This window comes from Labrus mixtus, chromosome 20 (genome assembly GCF_963584025.1).
Source record: "Labrus mixtus chromosome 20, fLabMix1.1, whole genome shotgun sequence".
NCBI classification, from domain to species: domain Eukaryota; kingdom Metazoa; phylum Chordata; class Actinopteri; order Labriformes; family Labridae; genus Labrus; species Labrus mixtus.
This window is the reverse complement of record NC_083631.1, coordinates 19,450,364-19,473,527: the sequence shown is the minus strand read 5'-3', so window position 1 is coordinate 19,473,527 and position 23,164 is coordinate 19,450,364. Positions and strand designations below refer to the sequence as shown.

At 40.2% G+C, this 23,164-nt stretch overlaps 1 protein-coding gene across 1 annotated transcript; it reads left to right on the top strand.

The window, feature by feature from the left end:
- The first annotated feature begins 5,979 nt into the window (after window positions 1–5,979).
- LOC132995712 (polyserase-2-like) lies at window positions 5,980–19,436 on the top strand. Its single transcript, XM_061065844.1, has 10 exons — window positions 5,980–6,096; window positions 9,355–9,375; window positions 9,666–9,828; window positions 10,562–10,830; window positions 11,327–11,472; window positions 11,569–11,833; window positions 15,560–15,731; window positions 16,320–16,573; window positions 16,735–16,832; window positions 17,251–19,436. The coding sequence occupies exons 1-10, from the start codon at window positions 6,042–6,044 to the stop codon at window positions 17,578–17,580; spliced, it is 1,773 nt and encodes a 590-aa protein (XP_060921827.1). The 5' UTR covers window positions 5,980–6,041; the 3' UTR covers window positions 17,581–19,436.
- The last annotated feature ends 3,728 nt before the right edge of the window (window positions 19,437–23,164 follow it).

Below are 23,164 nucleotides of genomic sequence, written 5' to 3'. Positions count from 1 at the left end.
TTTTTAATTCAAACTTAAATCCTCATCCTGCAAAAATCATCAGACAGGTTCGAGTTCACCTCAGTGTAGTTTGTTAAGGATGTTTGCTCTACCAGTGATGGATTGAGTTTAAGCCTTCATAATCCTAAAAAAATAATAAATTGGGTCTATTAGGTGTTGAACCTTAAATAATCGTCTAAGTATGACCTCATTTGTGATTCTTGCAGAGTTTCTGTCTTGTCAGTGAGCCGCAGGCATTTACATGTTGATGAACTGTTTGTTTGACAGTTCCCTTTGTTCAAACTTGGAAACAGTTCAAGCTTGCTGACATTAAGTTTAGAGATGCACCGAACCATTTTTTTTTACAGCTCTGATTGACTTTTGCTTCTAATGGATTTGACCTTCAAAACAAACCAGACAACCAGCTGTCAGCTCGTCAGATTCCAACAAAGTAAGTCACGGCAGGCAGAACAAAAGATCATAAAACTTTGCCGGTAAAATCTTGGAAGAATAATGGATTACATATTGAAGAGGAAGTAAGATCGGGGTTTCTCCGGTTATACTGCTTTTATGTTCAGAACGGGATTGGCAAAGATATACTGTAAACTGTACTGCGACGTAAAAACATCTCATAGCTGCTTGAAGCATGAACAGGCCTTTAGTTACATCTTTATAATCAGTCACCTTTTCATCTCATTTTCTACGACGGAGGATCAGGGCCACGTTTAAAAAAAAAAAAAAAAAATCAAGATTAAAGTCGTAAATTTACGAGTTTAATGTCGTAAATTAACGAGTTCGAGACCAGCCTGCGTGAAAATGTTGAAAGTAGAACTCTTAAAGTCTTTAAAGAATAAAATAATAAAGTTGTTATTTTAATCTATATCAGAAGAGCAGCAGCATCCTGTTCTCAAATGACAAACATGGAGCATCTTGTCCTAAAGGTTCCACTAATAAGGAAATAGGCTACTTCCTTGTGTAGTCGGTAAAAGGTTTTCACTTCACCTTTCAAGAACTTGTTTATCTGTAAAATGATATGAACAGGACACAAACTGGCTCTGCACATGAGACACTTTAACAAGGCAGACTGATAACAGACACAAATAGTTGTGTTGGGGCTTTACTTGTGCAGATATGAAACTACACGTGCTTTTGTGACATCATCATCTTCACATTGTCTTTAAAATATCAGCACCCTGAAAAGAAGATACTGCAGAAAGAACCACACTGACTTGGAGGAAGTTTGTCTGCAGAGGAAAATACTTTTAAGAGTTCTACTTCCATCATTTTGCGCAGGCTGGTCTCGAACTCATTAATTTATGAGATTATTCTCGTAAATTTGCGACTTTATTTTCGTAAATTTGCGACTTTAATCTCGAAATAAAAAAATAAAATAATAAATGAACGTGGCCCTGATCCTCCGTTGTAATTTTCCGCCATGTTTGCTGTCTTTGTGCACGCACGTGGGTTAGACACTGCGACTTCTAACGCCACACAGCATTGACTGCAAGCAAGCCGCAAACATGAATCCAGGACAACAGTCAGGCCACTGCATATATAACCAGAGTCACTTTCCTGTAAAACCAGTTTGAGAGCAGACAGTCACTGGTTAAATGAGCACCTTGGGTATTATGTTATCAGGCCATGAGTGAGTAATTAATGTCACAATGGCCTTATTATCAACAATGGCTGCCTCCCTGATGCTCTGCACATGAATTAAAGAAGAGGTGTGTTTCTGATGATTGATATATGAACTGTGATTCTTAGATTTTTTTTAAGGGAAAGTGTTTTGTAAAATATAACCTTTAATAGTTGAATACACAGGGGCGTATCCAGACTTTTTGGACTGGGGTGACCCAACTGGGGCACTGACTTATGCAGGGCTGGCCTGAAGTGTGATGTGCGCACAAACACACACAAATAAATATAAATCATTAACCCTTTCTTACCCCACCAATAATATCTAGCCTGCTTTATACCACGGGACAATTGCAATATTAGCTTAACTTTTTAAACACACAAGATGTATGTTGAAAGTCACATTTTAAAGTACTTAAAGAGTACTGCGTGTGAATTACTTTCCCATGCACCTGTCTTATGAAATAGATGGCCAAAGTTTTTATTTAGAATGTAAAGTACAAACAAAAGAAAATATGCTACTTTGATATTTAAAAAAGAAAAATCCCCCCAAAAATTACCTAGAAGTTTTTTTTTTAACATAAGTCCCGCCTCTGACAGGGCAAAGAGCCAATCACAATTTAGGACTTTTCGGTTGCAACCCAGGCTGTCCAATCGCATTGCTAGGGGTGCCCGTGCCAGCCCTCTGGACACGCTTGATAAACCTCTCATTTCGGTTCTAAAATTGCAATTTTTGTTGCAAAACTTAGGCTCCGCTAGTCTGTTCCTACATCAATATCCTAACTATATAATGAATAGTGCACCAGAGGATGCATCCTTGTGACTTTGGTAACCCTACATTTTTTCTCTTCAAGCAACAGAAGAACCAGGTACAGATGTGTTTGTTTGCTTCTTTAAATTTCTCAACAACAACTCGATGGATTGTCAAGAAACTGGAGACATTCATTTCCTCCTCAAGAAACGACAATACAGCTTTTGGGATGCTTAGACATTTTATCTAGCGCCATCATCAGGTCCATTTTGTTTTTTCAAAAACATGACAGATCAGCAGTAAATTGGCAAACCTCTCATCTGGGAAAATGTATGATAAGATGATATTGATTAGTTGGACGCCAATCGTGAATGCTTGAAAGGCAGCATACCACATGATACATAGAACACATAGAAGAGTTGTTGATCCATTACCGTTCTGATGCCAAGAGATTTCTCAATCTCTGTTTGATCAGAGGACCAGGATGTTGTAATCGACGACATTAAATGAAGCTTGGCTCGGTGGTTTTTGGCGCGATAATTTGGTTTATGAACAAATGCCAGCAGACGTTAAGACATCCCCATCCTCTTCAGCTTTAATCAGCAGTATGGTAAAGCTTGCTAACAAGCTGGAAAAAAAGCACCTCAGCCGAAAGTAACCCAACAAGTACGTTTAGTAAAGGAAGGTATGTGTATCTACTTCCGTTACACAACTCAAACAAATGTATTATTTATCAACTTCTACTCACAGGGCTGAAGGGACTGAATTGAGGAGAAGCAGACCCCCACCCCCACCCCCCCAAAACACACTGAAAACTTAGCTCTCTAAATACACACTGCAGCTCCTCTTTGTGTCTCTGCTCTTTAAGCCTCAGCGCTGTCGTCTCACTTTATCAGCTGTGTGTTTATAAAATCGCCCCCAAACAATCAACTCATGTTAGAATGTCAAATCGTTTTCACCTCAGCAGGTGAGCCGCGTGAGGAGGATGAGGACAGATAATTAACGACATGTTGTTGATACATTGATAATTAATGACAATGTATCAAAATGCTCAAAAATAGTGTTGAAACGATGAAACGTCACTATGAGATGGGTTCAAAGACAGTTATACATGAGGATTATTTGGTGGGTGATGGGTGCTAATTTCCGACCCTGATCCTTATTAACAATGAGATGTCACACTTCAATCCATGCAGATCAAGGATGAATGTCTTCCTCTTTCCGTCTGACTCTGTGTGTTTCCCTGGGGAGCAGTTGTGGAGACCCTGCTCGTGACAGGTACGCGAGGGGGGGGGGGGAATTAAAAAATTGTACTGCATAGACTAACTCCACTACCTTAAAATACCTGTAATGTCCGACCGAGGTAACCTCTTGATAGTCATTAGTGACAGCTCATCATGCCTTGTTTCCCGTAATGCCTTGTGCGGGACCGATTGCCAAACCAGTTTATTTTGTTGTTCATAGTTTACACAACTAAATGCTTTTTATATTAGCGTATTGTTTATGTCAGAATTTTAGAGGCTGTCGGTTTTCGGCAAATAAATGTCACATTGTTTAAATCTGTACTTTTCACACTACAACTGAAGGGGACCAGTACGTTTCATACAGCTGTCCTTCTCAATTAGGGTAAATCATTAGACATGACAACAGGGTAGACACACACAAGAAAGATAACATGTTATAATGTACGAGAAAAGTCGTGACAGGCCTTTCTTATCACCTAAATTGTTGAGTCATGGTAAATCATCATTTTTTTTTTCTGCTTGGTTGAGGTCTTCTCGCCGCCCACCTGCAGTACCCACACGGACCACCAGGGGGTCGTGGCCCACATTTTGGGAAACACTGAACTATGGAATCAAAGTTGATTTTAAATTTAAATTGTTTTAACTGAACAACAGAACTTCAATGTTAGTGATAAGCTCTGATAAGTACTCATGCCCATAAACCTGTAACATTACTGTGGCAGATAGTTGGTTTCACGAGTCCTATAATTAGTCAGATGACCTGGTTGCATCTACTGTAATCGACCGTAGCATGTAATAATTAAGTGAAGGCGAGGGTTTAACTGTTTGTGTGTCAGTATCTTCTCAGTATGACTTGCAAGATTTCATATTGTAGCCATTGTCCATATGTAAGTGTTTTTTCTAATTAGTTCTTTGAAGGCCACAGGCTCACCAGTTGATACTGGAAGCATGCAGTCAACACCTTGTGTACAGTGGCAGTCAGCATGGCAGTTGTGGTTTTACCGGGAACTTTATCTTTTGGAATGAAACCAAGTGCTCCTCCGTTTTCTTAACAAACAGGAAAGTCTTGTCAACATAAACCTATGTTCAAAAGAATAAACAAAAAAACAAGGCCTTTAGCATTCTTGACGCTTAAAGAGTCATGGAAAAAAAACAAAGAGATTCTGACTTTGAGTAACTGTGAGTAAAGGTTGAATGCCATGAATGTAAATGAACACATTGAGGTGAACTGCATTCTTTTAAAAAACAACTCGGGGACGGGGAAGCTAAATGTATTTAAAGCGAGATTATGTAACAGTTTAACCTTGAAATAACAGTTTAATACTTATTAATGATGGTGATTTCACATTCCAAGGGCCATGGTGCATTAGTCACACACCCACCCTGCAGCAGCGGCTGTAAACATGAAACATAACGATAAGGACATTGTCAATCTTAATGCTGAGGGTCTTGTTTGCTTTTGTAGGTTCTAAAGAGGCATTGTGATTAATTTCAGTCTTCATAACCAGATCAAATCTACTCATAGGAGATTTATCTTTTTCTGGCTACAACTTGGCAATGATCAATCCTACCTTTTAATGTGAGTGAAGATTTAGTTTTGTTTTTTTGGCAAGCTTATTCGTTAGCACAGCTGAATCATTAACCCTGCTGTAGCTCATAAACATACAACGTACGGAAAGGCGTATCATGCAATGTCAATGTGGTTCTTTGTCTTCTGACTTGGACTTTCCAGTTATAAATCCCTTGGACTGTAATCAAATACAAGTTTAAAGCTGCCATGACTGTAAAACAAAACAAGTTTATTCAGTTTCATGTAGTTTGAGTATCAAGTGAAAGTACAGCAGCAATCTGCATTCTGTTAAAGCTGCAGAAGGAGAGGAGAGCGGAGGCTTCAGAATAGCGGAGGTTTCGTCAAAAAGCAGTTTGTTTTGGTTTCATGCTGGTGCTCAACGGTGACATCAACTGGATCAAAAAGTCGCACATTCTAAAGACAGTTTTTTCTTACCAAATGTTGCTCAGTGCTGTGCTCATGATGGATTAACGTTGGGTCTTTGTAATAAAGCAATGAGTAAGGTCTTGAGATTACATTTGTTGTGGATTGATGCTATACAAATAAAGATTGACTGATAGATTGTTTGACTTGAAACACAGTAGAAAAAACTACTACATGATTGAAAACACACTGACTTGCCAAGAAAGGTTTGGAGCCACTGGAGTGAAGTCTTTTACACAAGAACTGTATAGAAGTGCATATCTAAGAGAGGGAGGCTCGTGATTAGTGGAGAATTGTTGGGTGCGTCATGACAGGTGGACAGGTGACAGCACCTGTCAGTGGAGCAGAGAGAGGCGTGTTTGTGTTGGAGGCAGAGAGAGGGAGGGGAGAAGAAGCTTATTTATGCCAGAGCAGACTCCGATATTATGGACTTCCAGTTATGGCTCTCCACAAAGTGATCTGCGCTGCAACCCTGCTGACTTTCTTCAATCAAGGTAAGGACCCCCTTACCCCCCCTCCTCCTCCTCAACGCACACACCTGAACCAATCCTGTTTGAGATCCACTCACTGCTGCATGCCGGAGAAACTCTCAGGATGAAGTAGATTAGTAAAGAAGAGCTAAGTTTTGCACAACTGTAACTCTGTGCAAACTCTTATTTTAAAAACCAGCCTTTCATACAACTTTAGTGATAAAATATACAAAGCCAAAATACTGACACACTGAATCAAAATATGCACGAATCAGATCTAATGAGAGAAACAACAAAACAGTATTGAAAGTCTTGTTCTTGTTAAGAAAGTCTTCTGAACTCTTGTGTTGTACGTTAGAGCGAATGTTTAAAAAAAGAACAACCATGCAAAGTAAGCTTTATTCAAAGCAGTCGGACACACATGGAAAAAAAACAGTGAGAACCCTTTAATTCTGAAAATACTCTAACATTAAAACCGTTCTAACTTAAGTGTGCTCCTGACAGAACTGAGGCTTTCATTTGTCCTGTTTTACAACAAACAAACAAAAAAAGTGAGATGATTGACCTACCTACAACTCTCCATTTGTGGCTTTTAATTACCAGCTGAGCAGCCTCTGAGTGGATGTCGTCCCGTCACTCACTCTGTGCATTAATTATATTCAGCCTTAACACCATAAATCACAGCATCTTCAAATATGACCTTGAGACAAACAACTGATGCGGCTTCATAAAAGCGCTCGTGTTTATTTGGGTTTCATTCCGGATTTAATTCAATCACTGAGCAACCTTAAAGGAGCAGTTTTCATTATTTAACACTTTCATGAAAACGTATATTTAATGATAGTAGCAGTAACCTGAACATAATGTTTCTTCTCTGATTGTTCTCTGTATTTAATATTTGAAGATATTAATGTGACTTGCAATGTAATTCTGGAAAAAACGCTTAAAATGTGATTATTTAGTGTGTTAATGAATATTTGTGGAGTGAGATGAAATATATAAATGACCATTAAGAACGTGTAGATGGATTCATAGACATTTTTAAACCCTTACATTGAGTCAGATTGAGCTCAGAGTGAGGGGAGAGTTTCCATGTTGGTGGTTTAAAAGTGCACTATGGAGATTTGGTAGTGACATTTTTAAAGTTGGAGAATTGAAACAATTCTATGCTATATTTTCTGAACTGAATACAGAAACTTTACTCGAAGAGAAAATGGATCTCTGGACACTGTTTGGAGCTAAAAAGCTACCAGGAGAGTTACGGTTTCACTGATGTGGCCCCCCATCTTAACGTCTCGCGTGGCATTTTATCTTCAAACAGTTACAGGGACCAAATTTTCCTATATAAAGGACAGTCTTTATATAGAGTTATGGACATATACCACAGAATCTGTAAATTTCCACATTTCTCTCCCAAAACTCCATAGTGCACCTTTAAGGTCAATGATAAAACATTACTGCAGCTTTCTTACTTTTTTAACTCCTTTAGCTCCATTCAAGGAGGTTTGAAAGTCTTTAATTGATTCTAAAGAATACGATGTATAATGTGACCAACCTGGTGCTACAACCTGTGGACCATTGATTTTAAAATGTCAAGCCTCCTGAGAGGTTTTTATGTTTCAATTATGTTACCTAATCTGAGCTTTAAGTTATTCTCTTAGGATTGTTACATATCATAAAATGAAATTAATACTTGTGGTATTAACCAGGCTTTCTTTACGAGATTAGAGCCACTTTTAAAAATGCGTCGGCACAGATTTCAGTCTCCACTCCTCAGAGGATCGGTGCTTGGTGGGTTGTCAAGTTAAGATGGAGCCACACCTCATCGTGAAGCCAATTGTAAAGCGTTAGCTGAAGAAAAGATGGACCTTGAACATTTTAGTCATCGAGCAGCAGCAGGACCGTCATCCACATCACAGAAAAACCCTCGAGTCCACATAACAACTCCTACAGGACGACGTTAATCTGACCAGAAATCAATCTTTAAGTCTTGTAAAAATGATTTAACCCCAAAGAAAACGTATGGCAAGATACACACAGAGGGTATATATTCGCTTTCCTTTTTCATATAATGTAGGAACAGCAGAGTGACCAGAGGCTCTAAGGGTCGACATGTTAGAGGAGGGGTTCAAGATTCATTTGATTAATCTGTTTAAAAAATGTAAACAACTGGATTTTAAAAGGAAAAAATAACATTTACCAAAATAGAAGAGGCAAAAACTAAATCCTGTAGACAGCCTCAACAATGAACTTAAACTGAAACAGTGCAAAAATCCTGCCAGACCTGACTGTAAAACCTGTCAGATGAGGAATGCCCACACTAAGGCACGCTGCCACACAACAGTGAGATCCATTAAAACAACAACAGGAGTGTGAAAAATGCCAAAAAAAAACAAAAACATGCAGACAATGACACCACCGCTCACTCACGCACAAATAACACCATTTATGTTGTTTGTCAACGCAGGAAGTTCTGTCATTGTTGTTATTATTTTTTTATTTTGCGTAAGATTTTGAAACGTCAGGGTTTAATGACATGTGTCAATGTTCTAAGACCCTTTTTGTTCAGTCGCCTGCATGCTGAATGACTTCACCTGTATGTGTTAATTGTTCAACTTTACGCAACCAAACTCAAGTTGAGGACAGAGGGTCACACTTAGGGAGAGGCTGTACTGACACTTCCCTCTGTTTGGGTTTACACACCATCAAGTTTAAAGAAGAATGCAATGCCACTTAAACAAATGTGACATTTCAAATCCCCATTTACTTAATGCTTCTATACTCCTAGTACCATGTACTGTATGTCACACAGTTATGTTTTTTTAAAGACAGTTAATAATGACATATGTGGGTCTATGTTGAAACTGGACCAAGGAGAAAGGCCTGCACACTTACTTAATACCACAAGAATGTTGAAGTCATCACACCGTTTCAACGAGAGGTCAAAACTCTCACCAGAAGTCGATCTCTCCATAAAACGTTTCGATAACGACTGAATGAAATGCATCAGCAGAAATGTTAAAAATAAGACGATGGAACACCTCCTCAATCTTGGTAAAGTTAAACCTTTCATGATCGTAATGATTTCTGAGTGAATCACAGCGTCAGAGAAATCTTGGAGAGAGCTGGAAAAAAAGATTTCCCCCTGTGTGTCAGCTGTGGGAGGAGGGGGGTTCAAAGTGTGCCCCCTCTTTAAAACCCCTTCCATGTATGTTTAGTCGTATATGAGTTCAGGAGATTTCTGAATTGTTGAATGAAGATGTTTGGTCTTCTTTTTTTCAGAGTGTCTCGGACAGCTTGATGGTGAGTCCTGGTTATTTTTCTTTCACTCATTTGTGGCAGTATAAATGTTGTTTTTGCTTTTTTTAAGAGTTTCATTATGGTTGCCGTAAAAACAGCGTGTCATTAAAAGCAACAGAATGTTTCGACTGGTTGTGAAATAAAAAAACATTTTTACCTTAATTATGTTTGATCAGCCACACCTTGAAATATCCCGGCACACTCCTGATCTTAATCCTAAACCCAGTGTTGCAATGCTTCAGGGAGGGGAGAGGATTACTTACCTTGTGCGCTTGTTTTCTGTCCATTTTTAGTGTGTGGGAAACCTCCACTCAACAACAGGATTGTTGGAGGACAGGTGGCTCCTCAAGGCAGCTGGCCATGGCAGGTCAGTCTGCATCGATCTGGGTTTCACTTCTGTGGAGGGTCCCTCATTAACAACCAGTGGGTGATGTCTGCTGCTCACTGCTTCCAACGGTAAGAGGCAGAAATAGTAAAATGTGGAGTCCCTCATGAAGCCTTAAACTCTTTTTCATTGGAAGAATAACTTTTCAATCAGCAAAGATTTGTTTCAAGCACCCAATATTTGATTTAAAGGTGTCATCTGACAAAAATGGTATCACAGAGCCAAGAGCTTAGGCTTCATTTAAGAGCTACCTTTAGCTCTATGTTAGAGTGACCATATTTTCAAACCTCAATTCGGCACACTTTAACTTGACCACAAACCCCGAAGTATCGATCCACCAATCGGTGACCTGCACTGGTCACTCAAGGTGCACAAATGCTTCCTCCTGAGCAGTTTGTTTAAGTTGGTTGTCACTGTGGTGTTAAACTCACTGAAGTTGTTCTGAACAGTTCTCCTTCCAGCCTGTGCCCACTGTTTGTGTTTACTCGTTTTAATATGGCTTTGTATGTCAACATTTCCACCGTGGGCGACTGAAAATGGACGCCTGCAGTGTGTGCAAAACGAAGCATATTCATATTCATTCCAATATTCTATATGGACCAAACACTATGAGTGAGCGTTTAGCAACATTTGGCAACAGGGGCAAGCAAAAAACTGCCTTTAAAAAAGCAGAAACCTTTAGCAGAACCAAACTCATGGTGAACAGCCATCTGCCTTTTGGGAAACAAACACAACTTGACAGTTTTCTTGTCCAGATTGTTGATCATGCCTGAGCACTGCTTTCTTCTCTTGTGGTCCCTTTAGCACTGCCGCCAGCAGTCTGCTGGTGTATCTGGGACGACAGAGTCAAGAGGGAACCAACTCCAACGAAGTGTCCAGGACGGTAATGGAGATCATTGTCCACCCTGACTACAACACTGTTACTAGTGACAATGACATCGCACTCCTGAAACTGTCCTCAACTGTGACTTTCACCAACTTCATCATGCCCGTGTGCCTGGCGGCCCCAGGCAGCACCTTCTTCAGCGGCATCGACGCCTGGGTTACCGGCTGGGGCAACATTGGAAGTGGAGGTGCGTCTGAAATCAACCTGATTAATTTTTTAATTTTTTTTCCAGAAAAGTTATAGTAATAATGATAACTTTATTTATAATGCATCTTTCAAACACAGAATTACAAGGTGCCTCACATGTACACTACATACTACAAGAGATAACAAAACATAGAGAAAGAAAGTTATACTTAGATATTAGATAATCACAATAAATATAAGAGAAGGCCCTATGATAATTCTGCCAGAAAAACACTCATGTAAGGCTTTAAAAACTAGCAATACTTCTAACAATCAGTTCTAAAACTAACTGGTAACCAGCAGAGGTCAGAAGAAGTTGGAGTTATGTGCTCAGTTCATTTGGAACCAGTTGAAAACGGAGCACTACCTTTGGTCAAAACTTGTACAAGCTAGGTTTAAAATCAAAAATGTTCGTTTACGGGGAAATATTCAAAAGTTCCAATTTGTGTAAAACAGTTTTGAGGCAACATCTTTGAACATACATTGTTTTTCTACAGTGCCCCTTCCTTCCCCACAAAACCTTATGGAGGTGGAGGTGCCAATAGTGGGCAACAGAACATGTAGCTGTAACTATGGAGTGGGTAGAATCACAGACAACATGATCTGCGCCGGGTTAGAGGCTGGAGGAAGGGACTCCTGTCAGGTGAGCATTTTGAACATCGTTATTTGGGACAGATTCTGACAACCTGTGACTACCAAGATGAAGCTCTCTTGAACGCTCCTTTTTTTTTTCTCAAAGGGGGATTCAGGAGGTCCGCTGGTGAGCAAGCAGAACGCCATCTGGATCTTAGAGGGGGTTGTAAGTTTTGGCGCTGGATGTGCTCTGCCTAATTTTCCAGGAGTATATACCCGAGTGTCCAAGTACCAGTCGTGGATCAACAGTCACATCACCAGCAACCAGCCGGGCTACATCGTCTTCACATCCACTGGGACTGACAGTGACCTGAGTGTCACCTGTACTGGCCTGCCACCAGCACCAACCGCCGTCCCTCCTGTAGCCCAACGTGAGTGCCTGACATGTCCAGAATTAGTACTTGCTGATTTTTTTAGCCTTAATTTGACATAGTCAGTATGAGCGATTGTGTTGGGGTTGTATCAAGTCCGGTTATGCCTACCCCTCTGTCTGGGTGTCTGGGTTGTATCAATTCCGGTTATGCCTACCCCTCTGTCTGGGGCTTCGGCCATCCCGAGGGTTCTGTTCGGGTCTGGTGGTGATCAGTACTTCAGGTTGGGAACTACCCTGTGACTGGCTCCTTCCTTCACCCCCCTGGTTCTGTTGTCTATTCTGCCGGTGATGCGGTTTCTTAGATTTATTCATAGCATAAGGCAATTTGTTGCCTTCTAGTGCTAGGTCACTATTGTGTCTCCAAAACCCAGGACGTATGCGTGTTTCCCAAGCCATCTGTGCAAATTTCTTGATTTCTGGCATACCAAGCTGATGTGTTCGGCAATGCATGGTGACATCGTAACACACACAGCCATGCAGATTGTGCAGGAATAAGGACTTGAAAGTCTGGTCCTCTTCCAAACCTGGAGCATTACGTCCCTGGAAATATGCAGATTTTAGGCGCCGGTAATAATCTTTGGGTGCCTCGTGCTTCTGGTGCCAGACACTAAAGGCTCTAAGAGAGGCAGATACAGGGTCGGTGTAGGTGGAGAATTCCTCGCACAAAGTGTTGCAGAGTGCTGAGTACTGGTCTCTGATCTCAGGCAGGAGGGTAGTCATGAAGTCATGGACACTCCTGGAAGTTGTCTTCCAGATCAGCTTGAGTTTTTCTCGTGTGGATGCATCAGGTAGATCACAGAGGCGCAGGTTGATCTCTCTGAGCTAATCATCAATGCTGAAATGTGGGTTACCTGGGTCAAACCGGTCTACATCCTTCGCCAGGGATTCAATGAGCCTTATGCGCATTCTTTGATCTCTGGGTGGACAGGAGCCATCCGATTCATCTGATGTTTCGGAACTTCTCAGCTGTGGACCATGCAGTGTGGACTTGCAGGTAGAAGGAGGGGGGTTGGTGTTATCTCTGCCTCTGGGGGCTGAGAAGTCACCCCCCTCCCTTTGTGGTGATTCAAACCTGCGACGGTGTGAATTTTCTGCCAACAGGGATTGGATGTGGTTCTGCAGGGATTCATTGTCTACTTGCAGCTGGGTTTGCTGCAGGAAGGACTTGCGTTGGGAAAGAAGGAGGAGTTGCCCAAGAACATTCAGGATTATGCTTTGGGGTTTCCTGGTTCGGTGGTTGGCCTGATCAACGAGCTCCTTTAACTTCTCATCACAAATGCTAATTGAATAGCTATTTAGGTCGGCTATCTCCTCTAAGGAGAGGTGCGTCAGACCGGCAACAGTTTCTTGCAGTGCTGCGTCGTCTGATCCAAAAGGAGTCTCAGCTCCCGGCTCACCTAGGGTCTTGGTAGACATTTTACGTGATAAAATGGAACCACAGTGGATTACTGTTAAGAAAGCCGCTAAGCTAAACAAAGCTAGATCAACACCAGAGCAAATATTATCTAGGTTTATCCTGGAAGCTAGGAGAGGGGATTCACACCTCAAGTCCTCAAAGGATGGGAGGAAATCACACCTCTCAGACAGCTGGTTATGCAACAATGATGAGGTTACACTCTCAACTAGAAAAATTGCTAAATTGTTGTCTCAAACAACAAAAAGCACACAAAAATTAAAACTACTCAACTTACCAAAACACAACAACACAACTAAACACAACTTGATGTCTACTTTGCTTAAAATGAGAATGTTCACAACAAATAAATTTCTTTAGAAGAATTACTTCAGGATAAAACTCTGAAAGCAACAAACTAGTTCATTAAGAAAGTCGCCCTGGCTGCATCATTATGTTCAACAACATACAACACAAACTAAGCCACATCTTGCTGTCTGTTTTGAATGAACAACAAGCAAGAAAAGTAAATCTTCAAAAGAAAAGACAATTTTTCCTCATGAAAAATCTCTTTTAGGATTAAAAATTCGGATTACTGTGCATTTACAGGGCAATAAAGCTGGTTTATTGAAGGCCTCACATGGGGCACCATTTGTTGGGGTTGTATCAAGTCAACTTTGGTTATATTCTTTAATAATTATTTTTAATTATTAACAATATAAATAAAATATCATTAAACTATGTTTAATCTCGTTTTGGGGCACCACCCTGTACTCAGGGAAATATAACCAAAATATCACTCAAATCAGTCTCAAATTAGTTATTTAATTACTAATATTATTAATAATTAATAACTATATTTAATAAATTGAAGGCGTGAAATCCGTACACAAAGCCTTCGCACCCAGCTTATATCACAATGCAAATACACCAGTAATCACAAACAAATGTGTGTGTGTGTGTGTGTAGAGGAGAGAGAGAGAGGGAGAGAGAAAACAAGTTGGTGGAGAGAGACAATGCAACATGTGGCTTCGTCACATGTGGACAAAATGGTGGACAACAAAGGAAGCCGTGTGGCAGCCTTTTGAAAGAGTTTGAGCTCTCTGAGCTGAGTTCAGTAACTGTTACTTAAACACCAGAAAGCCAGTGGCCGGACTTTGATTCAACGGCGGGTACACTGGTCTTTCTGATTGTGAAAGCCGTTGACTGAAGGTAAACTAGCATAGCATTACACACATAGGTGAACACAGCAGTTCATCACAATAAAACAAATGCAGCAGCTTACAACAGATAATAAACAGAATGTGACGTCTCGTCAACAATGATGCATAATTATCATTGGTTATAAAAGAAACATAACTATTTCTGAAACTATTTCTGCCCAGACCAAAGCTCTTACTTGGGGTAACTCCTGGTGATCGTTGCAAAGCTGGTTAGATCGTCACTCTGTTGAATGTTGAATCATCAGATTCAGGCAGGGTTCCTTCGTGGTAGATGTAGGAGGAGGGTAGCGGGATTCAGATCTTCGACCAGAGCGCTGCTCTATAGGGTCTTCTGGTTGCAGGAGCCGAGTTCTTTATGTGTCCTTGTGGATTCAGGGATCAGTGGGCTTCCTTCAGCGCTCCTGTCCAGTTGCGTTCAATGACGTCTTTCGAAAAATCAAAGGAAAGAAACTCTTCTTTTTGCTCGAACCTGATAGCATCTGATTGCGCCCAAAACTCCTAAAAATATGCCGTGGAAGTAGTCAGCTGAATCCTCTGATGCTTGAATTCAGCATGTGAAGAGCTACCTATACTGAACAACCTCAGCTCTGGAGTTTAACCTATGTAAGTCAAGAGGAGGAAAGGGTTTGTCTCGAATGCTGGAGTCCATCTTGTTGGAGAGGGTATCCTCTGGTGTCGGTAGACCACACTTGAAGAGAAGGAAGCAATGCCTGGTGATTGCTTTTAAAAACTGGAGCTGCCTGTGGGTTAACCTCAGGCCTCCTCCAATGAGGATAGAGAATTCAGAAACCCCCAACCTCCCAACTTTTCACACCTATTTGTTAGTTTCTGTTGGGGGGTTGCTGGGCTAAGACCCCTTTGTTTAGTTGCCTTCAAAATAACTTTAGTCAGGCTCGAGACTGTGATATAGGCCTGAGTCCTTTGTCCCAACCACATGGCTGAGGCCCAACAGTTGTTATGTTGATACTCCACCAACTTGTTTGAGATCATGTCGCTGAACGTTTACACTGAGGGAGAAATTCAAACCAAGGACTCCATGTATTTCATGGCTGCACCATTCTAAAAGGATAATCTTTACTGATGGATCTTTTTTTTGCTTTCTCTCCAGCTGTGGTCTGTGGTCAAGCTTCGTTGAATTCTCGTATAATGGGAGGAAGCTCAGTCACGCAGGCTGGTGTGTGGCCGTGGATGGCGAGCCTGCAGAAGAATGGAAGCCATGTGTGTGGTGGGACTTTGGTTGCCTTGGATTCTGTGTTGAGCAACGCCAACTGCTTCTCAAGGTGAGACACCTGAAGTGATGTCAGTATTCTGTTTTAAGTTTGAGCCAATGAAAACGGACTTTCATTATTATTGAAACGGTGCTCCATCTTTAGCTATTTTGGGGTCTACATTACTAGTAGGTTTGAAAAGTTTCTCTAGTCGATTCAGAAAATGCAGACCGAGTTGATGGTGTTCATGTCACATGACCAGTAACTAACTGCCGTAATTATTGAGCACGTTAAAGCAGCGTCATACTCTTACTGCTCCAGCACACGTTTTCCACTCTTTCATTGATAGTGTGGATATGTCCAATAATAATGATTGTGTAGTGTCAGACTCTGCTTGGCCGGCCCTCTTGGATGTCTTGTGAGCAATATGACCGCGGCGTCCTTTTTTATGTCACGTCCTTCCTCCTTAGACTCGCCCCACCCTACCCCCCCCCCCCACCCCCACCCCCACCCCCTCAATTCGGCATTAAGAATAACAACTTCTAAGAATATCCAGAAGTTCATATGTGAAACAATTAGCATTGGATTGAAAAGACAAAGGCACTGTCTTTGAGAAGAGTCTAAAAAGGTGAATCAAAGTGTTCTCTTTACCTCCAACAGTTCCCCCACGCCATCTGAATGGACCGTTGTTTTGGGTCGTTTGAAACAGAATGGATCCAACCCTTTTGAGGTGACACTGAATGTGACAAATATCACCCTGAGCAACCTCAATGGGTCAAATGTAGCAGTGCTGCATCTGTCAACCAAACCCACCCTGTCAGTCTACATCCAGCCCATCTGTCTGGACAACGGACAGACCTTCTCAGAGGGCTCAACCTGCTGGGCTGCCGGCTGGAGCTCTGGTCGTGGTGGGGGTGAGTCCATGAAGCATAGTAACACTTATTCTTCTATCAGTTCACCTCTTTAGATAAAACATTTACACATGGACATTCTTACAGAGTTTGTATGCCCATTTGAGGTAGTTTACTGGAAGTGACTCACTACTAATAATCCTTTTATTTTCCCCCATTGTCAGAGGAACAAGTTCTGCAGGAATTACAGACCTCAATCGTGAATTGTGGAAACGCTTCATCAAGTGACACGATTTGTACAGCATCACTCACACTGGAGCAGGTGAGAAACTAAAGTAGTAGATTGTCAAACTTGGCCTTTTGTAGCTGATCTGAAACTTTACAACATAAGATGATATAAGTCTGTTTTTTATTCAAATAAATATGATATGATACGGTACGACATGATGTGATACAGTACAATACGGTGCAGCATGATACAATACTGTTCTGTATGATACAATACTATATGGTACGGTCTGGTATGGTACAGTCCGGTAGGTAAGGTTATACAACACATTATGATACTTAACCTGACATACCATACCATACATTATGCTACAATATAATAGGATACGATACATTTTGCTGTAGTGTTTTTCCTGGGCTTGAATGCCTCACACATTTAACTTAATGCTTTGTGGCAAATACTCCCTTGTTCTGTAAACTTAGGTTGTTTTTTTTTTGTCCTTTATGTTTAGGGGGATTCTGGCGGTCCTCTCATGTGTAAGCTGGATGGGTCCTGGTTCCAGGCGTCCGTGTTATCATTTGAAAATAACTCAAGCACCCAAGGTCGAGTAGCGAAAGCAGATCTAACGATGTTTACCAAACTGAGCACCTTTCAGACATTCTTGACAGCGACGATAGGAACGTTCTTATCTCCAGCTTCCAACAGCACCACAGCTTCCAACAGTACCACAGCTTCCCCCAGCATGACAACTGCCAGCGGTGTGGATTGCCCCGCTCACTCGTCCCTCTTCGTCCTTTTGCATCTCCTCGTTTTATCAGTGTGTCTCCAACTCTTGGCATAGAAACCTCCCACTCGTAAAAGGGATTTACATGATGTGACTCGCACAGATGAATGTAAGCACACTTGAATTTGAGAGACATTTGTTAGCATGAAACTGCATGACGTTTTTTTTGTATGTACTTATGTGATTGGTACAAAGCTAATGTTTGGTTTAATGTTTGCCAGAGGTAATTGGCAAACTGAGGAAGTTAAAACTATATTATTATTTTATTATCTAGAAAAATCTGTTTTTCTGTGTTGAGGGAGATTTAAAGTCATCTTTGAATTACTATAGTTTTAAATATGAATATCAAAAGTTAGCATGTTTTGAAGCTGGGGGTCTTAGAATGCCATTTTGGTGGTTTTTGGAGAGTGACAATTGGAAAAACGGTTTGAGTCTGAGAGGACTGAGTGGTTAGCAAATGCTAAGGTATCAGGTTAGCTTGGATGGCTTAAAGATGTAAATCACAGAAGATATATGTGACTAAAATATATTCTGGGTTCATGGGAAATTAGAACAAAATGTATTTGACAATGACATGAACAGCAGACTCTTCAGGGGTTCTTCATGCAGTAGAACGCAAAAAAGAAAAAAAAGCATTTTTCTGGTTGTCATGGTGATTACTTAATCATAATTTAGCTGATGTGGATTTCCTTGTTGTTGATATGTTTGATGATGAAGAAATTTGCCGTTGAGACTGACTTGCTTTCAAAGAGTATCATTTTTATTTAAGCAAGAAACAGAGTCACTGGTCACGTCTGGCCAGGAGGATCATGAAGCCAATAATGATCTCTCGCGAACATACAGAGACAATCGCCTATATGCACCCAAACCATCTACTTTTCGTCATGGGTCATAAAAAACATAATGTAACACATCCATATTTGGCAATTCTCTTACACAATACCTTAAGGTAAACATTCAACTTGAGGGGACTCCTAAATCTCCTTCAGATACAAATTCTCTCCAGATGTATACATTATAAACTTAAAGGAGCAGTATATTCTCTCTGTCCTAGCTACTTCAGACACTTCATAGCAATGCCCTAAAAATAATCTGTTCCAAGTTGTTTTTAATCCAAACAGCACCATTATTTAAATGAACATCATGATATGTTGAAGAAGACCTGAAACTCTGATAATGAAACCAGGAGCTCATCAGGAAAATGTTTACTATAGCCATACATTTATGAAGAATTTTTTTTCTCACATATATTTTGTTTACAAATGGGCTTGGAGTCACTCCCTGCTGGACTTCTGCAAAGGCGTAATTCTGCTTCAAGGCTTAAGTTCACTTCTTATATCCAGAAGATGGAAAGCACTTCAGGAAAGCACTTCTACTACTTCTAGTACTACTTTATTTCTCTATAGCCTGCGAGAAAACGTGATTCATCCTGGTCACTGTTCTCACTGGCTTGACTTTCTTTTGTTTCTAGGGAGGAGATTATCGGTGCTGGCTTCTCTGAGTCTTGAGCATCAGGGGTAAAATGAAGAACTCTTAAAGCTGCACTGAACAAATGTTTTCATATATAGTTAGGCACTCCAGGGATCATAAGAAGATAACATGTGAAATCTATGTTTTTTTTACTGACTGAAAATGACTTTGTCCATACACAGAACGGAATTATTGTTAAATAGGAAGTGTCTTTCTTCGACAAATGAGTGAAAAATGTATTTTGAAGGAACACATCATCTACCTCATCGTGTCAGAGAGGTGCTGTTCTAAAATGTCTATTTCTATCAGAAATGAATCAGCACTTGAGCTGCACTTTACTTTTTTGAAATCTAAATGTCGGCTACTAATTTTCCATGAAAAACAACTGTAATGTGGATGTGACAGTACTGTACAAATTAATTTAATAAACTGCTTGTATATTACGTGAAGATTCCTTTTAGTCGCTTTTTGACGTTTTTACATTTAAATCCGTAAATTGATTTAAATTACAGCTGCAGGTGGTGCAGTGGTTGGCGCTGTTGCCTCACAGGGATGAGGTTCCTGGTTTGAATACCCATTGGACAGGAGCCTCTCTGTGTGGAGTTTGTATGTTCTACCCGTGCATGCGTGGGTTCAGGGTGTACCCCGACTCTCGCCCAACGACAGCTGGGATAGTGTTGTTTCTTATTTACAGAGAAGAACAGCATCTCCAGGCTCGCCATGGTTCGGCCTGGGAGAGACGTGAAGCCAATAACAATCTCTCTCGATCTCACAAGGACAGTGATATTTATGCAGAAATTACCCACACCCACATGCGAACATCTGTTTCTCATTCTGGGGGCAGAACAGCACTCCATATATGGCAATTCTCTGAAGACAGGGTCCCAATGCATACATTCAACTGTGGGGGTTACTGTCTTAGATTTATGTATTTCATTAACTCAAGGGGCAACACAGGTCTCAGTTACAAACACTTTCCAGATGTTGTCTACACACCCTGAGAGGAGCTAACCTTCGTCCCAGATATTTCAGACACCTCATATTTCCCCCCTTCGAGACAACAGTCTCGAAAAAGAGAAAAATTATACAATTATGATGTTAATTGGCCTCATAAGATTCACATAATAACACACACAGAATGCTTATGATATACCCTTCTGTCCATGCTTAACCTTAGCAATATAGTAAATTTGTGGAGTGTGAGAGTGAAAAACCCATCAGGCAGCTTTCTTTCTTCCGTCGAATGCTCTTTTATTTTCGATTCATTGCACAGATGCGAACCTTAAGTGTAACTCAACCAAAATGTTTAAATCACGGTGCTTGATTGTGTTGCTGTTATTGTTATCTGGTGATGTTCAGTCTAACCCTGGTCCTGATTTTAATTGTATTCAAACTGCTGCTGATTTTAGCTTAAGATCTGGTTTGGGTATTATTCATTTAAATGTCCGTAGTCTTCTACCTAAAATAGACTTTGTTAGAGTTTGGGCACAGACAACTAATGCTGATATAATTGTAATTTCTGAGAGTTGACTGAACAAATCTATTAATGATAGTGTTGGTTCTATTAATGGTTACAATATAAGTCATGCTGATCGTGTTAAACGTGGTGGTGGAATAATTGTGTATTCTAAATGTAAATTCCACACTAAAGTATTGGTCAAGAAGTCAATACCTAATCAGTTTGAAATTCTAGCTTTACAGGTTGAGTTGTCCAAGGGATGTCATATTACTGTTGTTGGTTGCTACAGACCTCCTTCTGCAGCTAAGGAAACCTTGTCATCCTTATCTAATATTCTTTCTAAATCATCTGACAACGAGATAGCCCTCTGTGGTGATCTAAACTGGGACTGGCAGTCACCAGCCTCAAATGAATTTAAAACATACTGTAACTCAATGAATTTTACACAGTTAATTGATTCTCCCACTCATCCAAACCATAAGTGCCCAGAAAAATCTACTTTAATTGATTTGTTTATTACTAATAATCCTCATAAGTATACCTCTGTAAGTGTATTTCCATATGACGTGAGAGACCACTGTGTTATTGCAGGTGTCAGGGATACTAGAATTCCAAAAGTTAACCCTCGTAACATCAAAAAACGTGATACAAAACACTATACTGAACAGGCCTACAGATTTTATCTTAATTTTGCGGATTGGTGCAGGGTTTCCTTAATACCTGATGTTGAACTAGCCTGGTCTTATTTTGCTGAAATGCTTATGTCAATCATTGATAAACATGCCCCTTATAAAAGGTATAGAGTAAAGGGCAGGGAAAATCCCTGGTTCTCTGAAGAATTGTCTAATTTAATCCGAGAAATAAATTATTATTGGGCAAAAGCAAGAAAGTTGAACACTGATGCTCGCTGGGCTACTTTTAGATGCTTAAGGAATAAATGTACTGCCTTAGTCAAGAAGGCCAAATCTAGCTATTATCTTGCCCTTACAACTGAAAATTTAAATAACCCACGGAAATTCTGGCAGACAATCAAATCTCTATCTCCAAATAACTCCTCTAGTCTTCTAACTTGCATTGTGTCAGAGTCTGCCACTATCCATGACAGAGCTGAGATGCTCAATTGTTTTAATAAGTATTTTGTTTCTTCTGGTTTTCTTTTTGATAAAGTAAATACGCCCTCTACTGCACTGGCTCCACTTGCTATTGCTGAGCCCCCTTTGGATAATGAATTTAACTTTAGACCCCTCACTGTTGCTGAAGTACATAAAGCTCTTAAGAAATTAGATTAAAAAAAACCACCAGGGCCAGATAATATAGGTGTTTATTTTTTAAAACTCCCCACAGATTTTATTGCAGAGCCACTGACCTACATTTTTAATTTAACTCTAACTAGTAAGAAAATCCCCAAAATATGGAAAACGGCTCACGTTCTTCCCCTCTTAAAAGGTGGTGAACCGTTGAACCTCAATAACTACAGGCCTATTTCAAATCTGTCTCCTTTAGCCAAGATTTTAGAAAGCCTGGTTAGTGATCAGCTGAAGGATTTCTTGAGTCTTAATGACATTTTATCTTGTTATCAATCTGGTTTTAGAAAATCACACAGTACAGTCACAGCTAAAAGTCACACACTAAAATAGTAAATGATATTTTTATGGCCCTGGATAGCAAACAACACTGTGCTTGTCTTTTTATTGATTTTTCCAAGGCCTTCGATACGGTGCACCATGATGTATTATTGCATAGACTGGCTCCCGGTGATTCCACCACACCTTTAAGGCACATATGGCCTCAGAAGTCATGTTTACCTGTGAATTGGGTAATAGAGGAAAGTGTTTGGTACCTGGATAAAACATGATGTCAGGGTTAGCTTCCATCAAAGCTGGGTTGCCGCGAGTTGGTCTTTGATTGATTCCAACTCGTCTTGTTTCTCATGAAGGACCTTTCCTAGCACCTCCCTATCTTCCTTCTCTTCTTTATCAGAAGGATTACCAGCATTTTGAAGCTCTGCGATGAGCCTTTCTGCCTTGCTTAGGGACTGGTCTGTCTCTCTAAGTTGCAGCTGGAGTACGTTATTCTCCTGCTGAAGTTTTGCCACTATCTGTTGATGCTTTCTTGCTGTTCTGTTACTCGTTCTAACAGCTTACACATGAACTTTTCTTGGGTGGGCCTGTCTATGGCCATTCGCCCTAGTACGTCAGTTAAATCTTTGTCTTTCAGAGTTTGGGTTAAAACCGTTACAATAAGACTTGGCATCATGTCCACGGCATCAGATTTCAACTGTTCTACTGGGTCAGCTATGCCAAACTGCGCTGAGTGGGAAGAGGTCTCCATCTCTGGCTTCTGTTAAATGATCAAACAAAACCAAAAGAAGGAAAAAAAAAAGAAAATTGAGAAAAAAGAATGTAATAAAATAAATCAAAATTAAATTCAAGATTAAAATTTTCAAACCAAAATTAAAATCAAAATCAAAATCAAAGTTAAGATTTAAGATTAAAATCAAAATTTAAAATTCTAAATCTAAAATTAAAATTGATAATAAAACTAATGAGTTGATTTGGTTAATGAGATTTAGCTCAAATTATAATCTGAGAAGGGAAGTACTAGTTAAAACTAGCAGAAGCTCTTGAGAGCAGGATAAAATTTAGTGAAAATAATTTAGCTGCAAATGATAGTAAGTTATCACCTAAATTGTAGCAGACTAAATGTTGAAAT